Source organism: Notolabrus celidotus, chromosome 12 (assembly GCF_009762535.1).
Source record: "Notolabrus celidotus isolate fNotCel1 chromosome 12, fNotCel1.pri, whole genome shotgun sequence".
Taxonomy (NCBI): domain Eukaryota; kingdom Metazoa; phylum Chordata; class Actinopteri; order Labriformes; family Labridae; genus Notolabrus; species Notolabrus celidotus.
In genome coordinates, this window is record NC_048283.1 from 15780320 (window position 1) to 15793786 (window position 13467).

General features: G+C 39.2%; 1 protein-coding gene across 2 annotated transcripts in view; it reads left to right on the forward strand.

The window, feature by feature from the left end:
* The window catches only part of LOC117822620 (neuronal acetylcholine receptor subunit alpha-7-like), a 15659-nt gene extending 7094 nt beyond the window's left edge, over positions 1-8565 (forward strand). For both annotated transcript variants that reach the window (XM_034697454.1, XM_034697455.1), the window contains 8 exons: positions 803-847; positions 1272-1381; positions 1477-1556; positions 1792-1959; positions 3673-3867; positions 4341-4427; positions 4551-4660; positions 7385-8565. In XM_034697454.1, coding sequence (XP_034553345.1) covers positions 803-847; positions 1272-1381; positions 1477-1556; positions 1792-1959; positions 3673-3867; positions 4341-4427; positions 4551-4660; positions 7385-8260 — 1671 coding nt within the window. In that variant the 3' untranslated portion in view covers positions 8261-8565. The remainder of the gene's footprint in view (positions 1-802; positions 848-1271; positions 1382-1476; positions 1557-1791; positions 1960-3672; positions 3868-4340; positions 4428-4550; positions 4661-7384) is intronic.
* Positions 8566-13467: the final 4902 nt, after the last annotated feature.

A 13467-nucleotide genomic window follows, 5' to 3' on the forward strand; every position in this document is an offset into this window, starting at 1 on the left:
CTGTCAATTTACCTGCACTCAGTTGCGCTTCACTGGCTGGTTCAAGAAACCCCCTTTACGTTGCATTGTATGCAGAATGATGAGCAGGATGCTTTTTGTCTGTTTATGCTTTTATTTAATCCCTGAACAGGAACAGAATATGTAAATATTAACACTTATCTAATCATTAGTTACATAAATAACAATGCATTTTGAGTCCATATGGGGTGAATACAGACATTAATACAATGTAGAATTTTTTTGTACACAGTGCTGCACTCTGCAACTCACCACGGGGGTTGTCTCTCATGTACTGGCAAAGAATTACGGCTGGATACCGAGTACATATTGTACAACTGAGAGAGGGTGCCTTAGAGCCATAAGTACAAATACATCTCAAACTATAGCAAGTGTAAAAACAGACATTATAAACTCTGTTACATCAAAAATATGCTGTACATATTTCAATAATCATAATAGTTTAGAATTTTCCATCAGGTTTTTTTTTGTCTTTGCCTTTTTTAATTTCAATTTGTTTTTTAGATGTTTTTTTGTTTTTTAAAAGTCATAGTTTGATGGAACAGTACAGCTTATGTTTGTTATAGTTTCTTGAAAAGCCTCGTTTTAATCTTAGTTAATGAAAAGGTTTTGTAGTCAACATGATCTTGTCTTATTTCATTAGCAATAATAACCTTGGTTCAAATACACCCACCTATTACCCTGCAGGGGTTGGGTTAAGAGAGACACTAAGAGTGTTCACCTATTCTCTCAATCTTGAAATCATTACGTCCTTTCTCCTCTTCTCTGCTTTGTGTTCTGCTAGGATGAAAAGAACCAGATCATAACCACCAATGCCTGGCTGCAGATGGTGAGTTAAGTGAATAATTTTAATAAAATGATATTGATCTTTGTAGGTCGAACTCATATTTTATGTGCACCATCTTTTGCAAGATACGCTAAAACGTAATGTCCCAGATGATTGATTTTAGTTTTATGATAATGGACACCTCTACAGAAGGATATTTAAGACACTTAGATATCAGCAGAGATTTTCACATTTTTCTGCACAAAATATTCCCTTAATAAAAAGCTTGTCGGAACAGATCAAGCAGTTTTACTCTGTTGAGATTAAATGCACAATTTTACCTCAGAGACTGCACAACTTTTACAGCACCTTGTACAGGCTTGGAAAAGATGTGTTATATCAAAAGTAAATGTACCATTTCTGTTTAACATTCTGTCTTTGTGTTCAAGTTCATATGCAAATCTAGTTTTGTGCTTGTGTCTCCCAGCAGTGGTATGACCACTACCTTCAGTGGAACCAGTCTGAGTATCCTGGAGTCAAGAACCTTCGTTTCACGCCTGAGCAGGTCTGGACGCCTGATATTTTGTTATACAACAGGTATGAAATGAAAAATATTCACATTTACCCTGCTGCCTCTGCTGCTGCTGCTGTGCTCTTAACTCAGTTTCATCCCTGTCACGCTCTCCCTCCAGTGCTCATGACAAGTTCGATGCCACCTTTAAAACCAATGTGCTGGTAAACTCCAGCGGCTTTTGTGAGTATCTGCCTCCAGGTACGTTTTTAAAAATCAGCATCTCGTCTTCAAATTTAAGCTATGCCACATCTTCACTTATTCTCTCTCTGCTGCAGAAAATCAATCTAAAAGTTTGTACTGCAGTAAATATTTTCCTCATTACATACTCCCAGATGACTGCACAAAAAACATCTTTAATCAAATTCTCATTATGTTCCAAGATGATTTATTAAATTTTTGATATTTACTCTCTATTTCCGACTTTCATTGAAAGGAATATTTATCAGCACATGCACTGTGGATGTTAGATGGTTTCCCTTCGACATCCAGCGCTGTGAGCTGAAGTTTGGCTCCTGGACGTTTGATGGCTGGCTGCTGGACCTCCAGATGAAGGAGGCGGATGTTTCAGGTTACATGACCAACGGAGAGTGGGACCTGCTGGGTAAGACGGGTTGTCAAAGCTCCTGATGACAAACAGTGCTGCTTGGTCACAGTCTTTACATTACCGCCATACTGTGCTGTGCCTGACCTGTAAAGATAAAACGTTTTATTAGTTTTTTCTACAGAGTTGGGGAGAGCTTTATGAACAGATTAAATGGGATTGAATACACAGTCGCAATACACTCCAAGCATGGGTGTTTTTTGAATAATGCAGGCACTCAATGTATGGTTCATACCACAACCACATTGTAATTGAAGAGGAGGACATATATATTATTCCTCAGAAATGGGCAGATGCCATCTTTGGTGTCATTAAGTTAGATGTTTTCTTTTTTAGATTAATTAGATTTCCATCAAACTGAAATATAATTCACTGCACTGCTCAGTTGCATACTGCACCAACCAACCAACCATCAAATGCATCTGTTCCCTCCGAGGGTATCCCCTCAATTAGAACTGTCCAGGGTAAAACTTTAGAGCTGGTCACCAGTGACAAGTACCTGGGGCTAATTATTGATGGGGACCTTTCATTCAAAGTGCATGTCAAAAACCTGATCTCTAAATTAAGGGTGAAGCTCGGTTTCTATTACAGAAACAAGTCATGTTTCTCCCTTAGAGCTCGGAAGCTTCTGATGTCAGCTACTTTCTTGCCTGTACTTGATTATGTTGATGTTGCGTGTGTGTGTGCTTCATCCAGCTGCCTACATACCTTGGTTCCGGTCTACCACTGTGCTCTGAGGTTTATCACTGATAGTAGCCGCCTCATCCATCACTGCGAACTGTACGCTAAAGCTGGCATGCCTTCCTTAAATGTAAGGAGATATACGCACTGGGTGATTCTGGTTTTCAGGCTCTTCTTGGCTTGGCTCCTACTTATTTATGCACTTTTTTTTCGGAGAACTCGAAGCCGTTATGCCCTACGATCATATTACATTTTGTATCTTTCTACTCCTCGTGTTCGAACTGAAACGGAAAAAAGCATCCAGTTTTTCTGCCCCCTCTGCTTGGAATGCCCTCCAATCTGAACTAAAACTGTCAGCATTTGTTTCATTGGAAGCTTTCCGCTCTATCTTAAGAAAACGACAACGGAAATCCTTCGAGCAGTGCCTGTGTTCTTAAGCCAACCAGCCAACCAGCCAACCAGCCAACCAGCCAACCAACCAACCTCTATCTATCTATCTATCTATCTATCTATCTATCTATCTATCTATCTATCTATCTATCTATCTATCTATCTATCTATCTATCTATCTATCTATCTATCTATCTATCTATCTATCTATCTATCTATCTATCTATCTATATATCACATCAAAGTCTTGCAACAACATCAACACCACCATTACACTAATCAATCAGCACAACCAAGGACGACAACCGATGATAACAGCCGAATGACAGCGGCTTATTAGGGCAACCCATGACCACAACCCCAAGCCACTGCCCATAACAACAACTCATTACAACACCCATTGCAACAACCTAAGATAACAACTCCTGAAACAACAAACAACAGCAACCTCTGATGACAACAACCCATAGCTACAACCCTTTACAAGACAAATTCCTAAAACTACAAAAAAAAAATCACAGATTAAATTAGCATTATTAGATTAATGTTAAAACTGTGATAAAAAATGTTGATAGAAAAAAACACATACTGTACATACTCATATATAATCCTCTGCTTCTGTGTCTGTCTCTGTACCCTCAGAGGTTCCTGGAGGTCGTCATGAAGTTTTCTACGACTGCTGTGCAGAGCCATACCCTGACATTACCTTTGTGGTGACCTTAAGAAGGAGGACTTTATTTTACGCTCTCAATCTGCTCATCCCTTGTGTGCTCCTCTCCTCCATGACCCTGCTGGTCTTCCTGCTCCCTGCCAACTCGGGGGAGAAGATCAGCCTGGGTGAGGATTAATAAGAGAGGAGGTGGAAGGGGTGAGGGGTGGTGTTACATATAGAATGTGAAAAAATGGAAAACAGGAGTTGCAGGCTGTATGATGAAATGTATATTTTGCTGAGCTGTCTTGTGAAAACATGGCCTTATTTGACTCCTTTATAGTTCCTCTTACAATATCTCTCTCTATAAACATCACTGGAAAACTTGCAATCAGCCATGCAGTGTTTTTGACTAGAGGGTGGAGATAAAAGATTAGGAAAACATGAAAAAAGAGAAACCAGAAAAGGCAAAGGGAAAGATGAGAAAGACTGAAAATCGAATGAGCTTTCCTCTGGGTGTCACAAAGATAAATGACTGAGGCAAGAAGTCAAGTGCAACATACCAAATATATTCTTGTACTTGTGTACTTTCTTCTCTTATGCATTCTCTCTTCCTTTTCTCTGCATCCCACTTCTCCCTGGTGTCCGTGTCTGCCTGCAGGCATCACAGTTCTGCTTTCTCTCACTGTCTTCATGCTGATGGTTGCAGAGATTATGCCCGCCACTTCAGATTCTGTGCCCCTGATTGGTCAGTTTCTTGCTCTCTCCGCACATGCGTTTGACTGTTTGTGGGTTGGAATGGTTTTGGAAGGATGTGCTCATCTTTAATAGCCTACATATTTAAATGCACTTCTCTACTGTTTGTCTGTAGGTCAGTACTTCGCCAGCACCATGGTGATTGTTGGTATGTCTGTGGTGGCAACAGTCATTGTCCTTCAGTTCCATCACCACAATCCAAACAGTGGACACATGCCACGCTGGGTGAGTTAGGAAAATAACACATCACTTGCTGTATTCATGGTGTGTTTTTTTTTATAAACAAAATCAAAAAAGAAAACTCGATGTTGAATCAATATAAAACAATAAAAGAGAGGCTTAAACAGTCGTTAACCCTCCTGTTATGTTGCAGGTCAAATTGACCCTGAAGTCTATTTAAGGCAATATATGCCTTCCAAACCAACTAAATGCAGCATAAAAATCTGGGCAGCATGTGACAGAAGAAGAGTATCTTCTGAATTTGTCAACATCACTTCATAAAAATAAAAAGAATAAGAATAAGAAATTTAAAATGAAATAAACAAAAATCTATGTCATAAAAAAGCGATTGTATTTATATTTAGAGCTTTCCAATGTACATTTTAAAAAGTTTTTAACATTCATTTCAATTAAAAACTAGTGAGTTATCCTCATTGAACCATGATCTGTGAGAATTAAAGAACAACAATGGACTAAATCTTGATTTAAATGCTTAGTAATAAAGTGTAAAATGTGTCTTGGGATTTTTTTGGAGTTCTGACACTTTTGGATAATTTAATATGCCCCGGGTCAAATTGACCAAGGAACATTATTGCTGTTCCAGATAAATGAGCATAACAGGAGGGTTAAACAAAAGGAGACAATGAATCAGATCAGAGTAAAACGTTTAATAAGCGTGATTTGAGGGCATTTCATCGGAGGTCAAACATTCAGCTAAATGGATTTTAACAGGCAAGTCATTCCAGACTCTTAGCAGAGAAAGCTTGATCCCCCTGGTCTTTAACTGGACTCTGCAGTGGCCAAAAGGTCGCTGACAATGTGAGTGCTCATAAAGATTAAACAGTTCTGTGAAATATCTCTGTTCCTGCTCATTAAAGCTTCAAAGCTAGCAGTCAACCTTTTTAATTAATTCTAATATGAACAGATAGAGCAGGAGTGGAGAGTATTGCAAACAGATGTTACTATACTATCTTTTAGCTTTAGTCAAAAGCCTCAGGGCTGTGTTTTTTTTAGTCTATCGCTGGATTTATGATAACTGATGAAACGTGTAGGGCAATAATGTGAAAATGTGATGAAATAAATGCTTGTGTGGGATTTTCACTCATGTAAAGACCAAGGTCAAATCTGTTTAAGTTAGAAAGAACAAGAATGAACAAGCTCAGTGACATTTTGATTAAAATCTTACCTGGTATAAAAAGCTGTGTGAAGATTTAAAGCTGGAGCTTTATAGGGTATCACAAGAAGACCAGATGTGATCATATTACACCTAATTTCACGTCTTTACAAAGGCTGCCTGAATCAAAAACTTTTATCCACCTCCCTCTCACTCCTCAAAGCACACTTGAACCAATCTGTTTCTCCAACCCACATTTTTTTTCTCTTTTCAGATTTTTAATTATTTACTCTGTTCTATTTGGCTTCTTCAAAGTATTTCTTTTGGACTCACTCTTGATATTCTCATGAAACAATTGCACTGCTGACTGATACTTCCTTTTGCCTTGCTAAATGTCTAACCTGTTTATTAAATAGCTGAATAATAATATTAAAAACATACATTTATATTTGGAAGGCCAGTAAACACCATGAGGAATCTTTTATGCTCTTGTAATGTGTGCCTATATTATGTAGTAGAAAACATAATTGAAACCACAGATCGTTTTACTTTTCAAACTTAGCAGAAAGTTTAAAAGTTCATGGCTGAGTTAGTGGCATGTAACCAATCCAAGCAATGGAGGAATTATCTGTTTGTGACAGGCCTTTTTCCTAACATGCTCCCTGTTGTGTATCAGAAGAGGACACAGCAGGCAAGTTTTGCTCTCTCCACGGGGACAGCTGATCCCTGTATGCTTCGAATCCATCAATCATTCAATACTTAATTAATTTATTTTATTTTATGAATTCAATAGAAATTCAATAGAACCAATGAAAAAATTTACTACAAATGACACTCTGTCTACTGGATTTTTTTGTACTGTATTTGATTTATCTCAATCAAGCATAGCACAATTAATGAAAAACAATAAGCAAAAAGTGGGACTTAGGAAACCCGGTTTTAATTTGACTTTGAGGAAAAAACAGAGATAGTGAAAAGAATCAAAGCAGACTATGATACATAAATATCAATCAGTCAATCATTACATTTTTGTAAAATAGTGCCAAATCTTCACAAAAGTTAGCCTGTTATCACACTGCCTGTTCAAGATGAGACTGTTGTGCCTCTGTTGCCTGCATGGTCCACCATGTAAAACGCTCAGAGGTGCAATAGTAGTTAAGTTATTCTGCTGCTGAGCCAGCATCGGAGGTAATACCAGAGGTTAAATGGTGTCACAGTAAAATGTTGGAGCTCTCAGGACTGTGTGTGTGTGTATTTGAGTGTGTGCGTTTGCCAGTCTTCCGCTGTTAGTTCACACGTCATGCGGTGGTGGAGCTGTGTTATGGTACTGCAGCAGAATCTTAATGTAAAAAAGGTTTGTTATAACATGACTCTCTACACGTAAAGCAGGTCTTTGTATCATCCTTAATTAATCCATAATGAGCGAGCACTTCAGAGACATCGAGCAGAACCAGACTCACAGGTGAACAGCCGTCTGCTGATAAAGACAGATAAGTTAATAAAAATCAATAAAACTAAAGACAGAAAGACATTCTCTGTTCTGTGAGATATTATTTAAGAGTATAAAAGGTGTGTTCTGTAAGTTTCTCATCAGTGTGTGTTCCCCTGTTTGTCAGGTGCACTTAATTCTGCTTCAGTGGGTTCCCTGGTTCCTGCGGATGAAGCGTCCAGGAGAGGGGGCAGAGCCGACTCTTTCTAACATCCAGGCCGACTGCCAGAGCAAAACCCTGTCCTCTCCCACCACCACAACAACCACCACAGCCACCATCCCCACACCCCTGCCTTCTATCCTTCCCCAGAGCCTCAACTCACTGCAGGCCAGCCTGGCTCAGCTCAACCACCCTCTGCCCCATCCACTGCCGCACAGGCCAGGCTCCCAGGCTGTTGTGATCCCTAATCCCAACCTCAGAGATCCCAATCTACATCCACAGCCCAATGGTCACCTGCTTTACATGGGGTTCCAGAGCTTTCATATGTCTGCAGAGCTGGATCCAGTTCAGAGGAACAGAACTACAAGTCATGGGAGGGTTAACAGTGGAATAGGTGGAGGGGAGGGAGAGGGTGAAGCAGCAGGACCAGCTGGAGATACACCCCTCCATCACCAACTCCCATGTTCAAAATTTGGGAGCCCCCCACAGGAAACTCCACTATCCCCTGAACCTGACCCGTCAACCGCTTCCTCTGGACCCTGCGGGCTGGATGCTGTTGGTGGAGCAGGGAGATCAGCTACTTCACACAACCCCAGCAGTACAATTCGATCCATCGGTGTAGACAACCAGCTGCAGGCTCTGCTTACAGAGGTGCAGTTTTTAGTGGAACGGGTCAGGGAGCAGGATCGGCAGCTCAGTCTGGCGGAGCAGTGGCAGTTCGCTGCAGCCGTCATCGACCGCTTGTTCTTGGTGGGGTTCAGTGTTTTTAACATCATCTGCACTATTGCCATTCTCATGGCTGCACCAAACTTTGGAGAAGCACTGTCGAAGGACTTCCTCTGACGGACTCAAAAGAGATATATTTTAAGAGTGGGAGGTGAAAAGAGATATTTAGTTTGAGTATATGGTGGAAGCACAATTGCTCTTAATTACATTGAGATATAAATCAACAAAATATTCCCAGTCGATGGGATGGAGTGGACCATCATTTAGAACTTTATGTTGCATTTTTCTCTCGTGACCTGAAAGTTTTGATGAAAGAAAAAATATCTCACTGACAACTACTGTACATCCTTGTTGCATTGGTTTCTATGTATGTTTTGTTTGTTTCTCATGAGATGACTAAACAAGTAAAGGAATCATCTTAAGGCTTTTATATTTTTTTAACTGTCATCTGAAACCATCAGTGCATCAAATGTTTATTAAAAGATGAATGAGGATGTGTGGACTAATCAGAACAATCATCAGTAATTGTATTAATTAGTTAAGTGGGTTTATCAAAGTTTCAAAGACTGAATGAGAATCCTAAAAAGAAAATGATCACAAAATGTATTTGAAAACCAGAAGGCATGGCTCTTAAAGTTTTGATAACGCTTTGAAACTGCCGTTTTTGAACACTCATCCAAGATGATCAGTAGGAAAACTGACTGGTGTGCTGCATGCAAAATAATAGATGTGCTTTTGGAGTCATGCGGGATGCATTTCACAGTTTACTCTTTAACCCTTTGATGAACAACATAGGCACACCCCTTCTAATACACAACATGGGTCAAAAGTGACCCGCATTCATTTTCAATGTGGTTTAACGATGGCTGAGTGTTTCTTTGCTGTATCTTTTGAAGTCAACTCATTTTATGATTGGATATACCAGATATTATTGTAATATCGTGTTGCTGATCAGTACAGGTGTATTTCCATTTTTCCTTTCTTATTTTGTGAACAAAAATGGGTTTTGTGTTATTGCAGGAAGTTTGCACAAATGGGTCAAAAATGACCCATTTAACCAAGAGTGATTTTGAATTGATTATCTTCATACTATAACAATAATTTTCTTTAAATAATGACTTTTGCAGTGGTTTAATAAAAACCAATATCTTTTTTTCTGGGCCGATACGATACCGATTATTAGTAGTCAAGGAGGCCGATAATAACCAATATTTGGAGTCGATAGTCATTTGCAGTAAAAGGGGAAATATTGGTGTCAAAATTTTGAATAGTACAAACTCTAACTCTTAACCCTGTTTAAATGCCTTTAAGCATATGTCTATTAAGAGTTACATAAACAACACCAGAGCCAGGGAGTGTCTTGGCCACCCCTGAAATCTGATTGGCTACCCTGAAATCCTAAATCATGATTCGCTAATTGCCTTGTCAGAGGCAGCACTTACACTGAAATCAACTATTTGGGTTGTGTTTCTACAGGCAGCTTCTTTATATCTTGATGTGGAACTTCGCTGATTTTGTCTTTTTGTATTTACTAATGTCTAACATGCCACTCACAATGAACCTTTAGCCCGGAATAATATTTTAAAAAATCTGTTTCTGCAACACTTCGTTCATCACCTTGGTTGAGACCTACCCCACGGCAGCATTTACAGGCATCAGATATAAGCACAGAAATAATCAGTCCTCTCGCTGATTATCTTGTTTGCTTGGGTAGGTTGCAGAGGCATCAATATTGATTTCAATCAGTCTCCTAACTGGCAGAAAACTCCTCACAGGAGCTTTAAGCTGAATTATGTTTCCTGTTCACTACCTTCTATTGATTCCATCCTGACACTACAGACCAGAGTCTCTGTGTGCTCCTGTGTCTCATGTTCTGCTGAATATGATGAAAACATCATTACCACTAAGGGGTCTTTAACTTATTTTTTTATTTTTAAAGAATAATTTAAATTTTGCAAGATGTTTTTTTTTTTATAAGATGACCAAACTAATCATGATAAGTACTATCCCTTATGAAAACTCCTTCAAGAGATAAGAAATAGTAAAAAGAAATGAAAATTTCATGAAACTTTAGGGGCAGAGCTGCTGAAAAATTCTAAATTTGTATTTATTTATAAAGCTTTATACTTTATTTGATAAGGCTATAAATGAGAGAGAGGGGGGGGTTTGACATGCACCAAATCATGTCGTGACCGGGGGATCAATCCTGTGACCAGTACAAGGAGGTCTGAAACCTCTGTGCATGGGGCACCTGTTTTACCAACTTAGCACCCCAAATTTCTCTGAATTTTTAGTTGCCCCACCCACCACAAAAATGTTCCAAAGTAGCTTGTTCATATATTGCCTTCACAGCTGTTGAATCTCTCGAGGTAGGATATGACATCAAAAGCATGCTGTGAAGGCAACAGTGTAATGTTTAAGACATGATAGATAAAGCAACAGAGACCTTTATTATGATGGCAGTTTTGCATTGATAGAGTGATGACATTAGTGGCTAACAACCATAGTTCCTTATACTACCCACTTTCTGCCATATTGATCCTTCTTTCCTTGTATCATTTGCTTTCTACAAAAGTAATCTGTGCAATGACAGTGTGTCTTCACTGGGATGGTTGTCTCTAAATGCATGTCTTTTTTCTGAATACAAGCCACAAATTTAGAATGATTTTATTTGAGATGTGGATCTTATACTCATGCTGAAATGATTCAGATCATAGAGTATGAAAGAGAAAAATCAGAGGTCTTTTTTAAAAGACTTTTAAAAACCACAGCATCCTTCACTTATCCACTTCAATCACACTCACAATCAGAAATATATATATATAAAGGCCTTGGGTTAGGATGTAAATCATGTAAATTGACATTTTCCAGAAGTGTTGGACACTTGAATGTCAAAACACTGTAACAGACCCAGCCTTGAACATTAAGAAATAAAACGTCTCTTCTTTTGTACTCTAGACATGCATCAAGAGTTCTGCTCTCTGACTTGCCTTTCTGGTATCAAAGTTTAAAAAAAAAGACATAAAACAGAGGAAAGAAGGAATCAAGGAGACAGCATAGGGGAGAAAAAAAGAGCAGGGAAGGATGGGGGCAATGAAGCAGAGCAAGAAAGAAGGGGGAATGGAAGAAAGTGGCAGATAGAGAGATAGAAGAGTGGGCTATGCAGAGGCACAGAGACTGAGAGGAAGCAGATTGAAAGAAAGCTTGGAAAGAACAGGGTGGTGGTTACACGGTTGAGAGAAATAGATGAGGGAGGGGAAAACGTGCTGAGACGGCAAAAAAGAGCCAATAAAGTTTTTAACTGATTGGTGATTAATGAGAAAGGAGAGAGGAGGCTGGTGTATGTGTTTGTGTGAGTGTCTGTGTGTGTGTGTGTGGGGGGATAACCCCTCCTCCTCCTCCTCCTCCTTCTTCTTCTTCTTCTCCTTCTTCCTCTTCTTCTTCTTCTTCTTTCCCCCTCTCTCGCCTTTGGGCTGCTGCTGCTGCTGCTAAACTGTACTTAGAGCAGCAGTTAGGGGTGACTGGACATATATCCTGAGTTGGCAAAGAATGTCTTAATGAGAATTTATGTTGATCATGTTGGCAAGTCTTCCCTTTGGAGATGATTGACTGTAAAATAATGCAAACACTTTATGACAGTTGCATTTGGCTAATTGGTGTCTTGGCAAGCTGTAGTCCAGCCTTCAAACCTGGAGCCATTACCTCGACCCTAAACCCCTTTTATTCTCAGTACAGTATGTGGGGCAGTTCACAATGCATTTCAATGGCCTGCTGAGAACCTTTTGTCTCTGTGACTGCCTGGGCTGCTGAGCGGTGCAATACAGTACAGGTAATAAATCTGAAGTACTCTCCTCCTCCTGCAGTGACTCAGTCGTCCACCTGCTCTGTTTGGACAGCTCATGCAGAGCTCATGCAGAGCTAAGAGAAGCAAACCTAGTCATACAAAGCAGAGCAGAAGTGTAGGATGCAGGCTTTAGTATCAAGGGGCCACTGCAATGTGCGGCTGCAGCTGTGGCACACACAGCCAAAGACACGTGAAGCACAAACTCACTCTCACATCAAGAGGTAAAGCGAGGAAACTGCTGCAGACCCAATGCAGTGACCGCGTATGCTCTTAAAGATGCTTCTTTATGTGCAACACAAACACATACACACACACACACACACACACACACACATACACACACTCACACACACAATAACACACACGCGCTCTGTGCACTACTGCTGGAGCAGAGCTGTCACTACAGTGTTTGCTCATCTGTAAAAAACAACAGTAAAAGAGAATATAAAAGAATGTGCTGTTGTGTATCAACAGACTTTAATTGACTGAACAATGACAAAGTTCTATCATAATGAAGGAGTGCGCTGACTATGCAATATTTTCTGTGTACCCACCTATTTCTTGTCAGTCAGCTCATCTCACTTTGACACTTAAGCAGAGGAATCTGAACATCTTTGACAAGTTGCCAGCCACTCATGGGTTACCCTATTTTTAAAGTCCTCGTTACTTTATTCAAATTCTCACATTTTTCGTCAAGAAATATTGACAGCTCAATATTTGCAACAATTTGCCACCAAAGTTTGTTCATTACATTCAGAGAGTATCATTCTTTTACCAAAAAAATATCCTTCAATCCACATCTTCCATATATTGATCAAAGTGTGATTCGATCAACACCAACCTAAGATAAGATAATCCTTTATTCGTCCCACAAAGTGGAAATTAAAGTGTTACAGCAGCAAAGTAGACAGTGCAAAACAGTATAAAGAAAACAAGAGCCTATAACATAGCAATTATTAAAAAGTTCTTAGCAATTAAAATTAAAGAAGTAAAAATAAGCATATCTTACAACGTATATACACAACTAAATAAGTCAATTTACAAAAATTTACAAAACCAATGACGTAGTAAAAAATGTGCACAGACTTGTAGCCTAGGTATAAACAATATACAGAACAGAACTGAGAAGATGGGTGGAAAGATGTATTGCACATGTAAGAAGAGATGGATGAACTGAGATGAAGTAATTCTTGCATGTTAATAAATAGATTTGGGAAATATTGCACTTGGGTCCTTTTTGGTAATGTTATTGTTATTGGTTATAGAGTCTGACCACTGCAGGAAAACTTTTCATCCACTTCGCAACAAAAGTAGATTCAGATTAAAGATTTTGAACCAGGTTGATACAAAAACAAACTAAAGGTGGTTGTAAAAAAATTGAGGTCTACAGTGTTCCTGAAACTTGCTTTAGCCTTCTGCTACATCAGTTTGAATCCTGAGCGAATCCCAATAAAGCAGCTACAAGTACATAAAAAAGGTA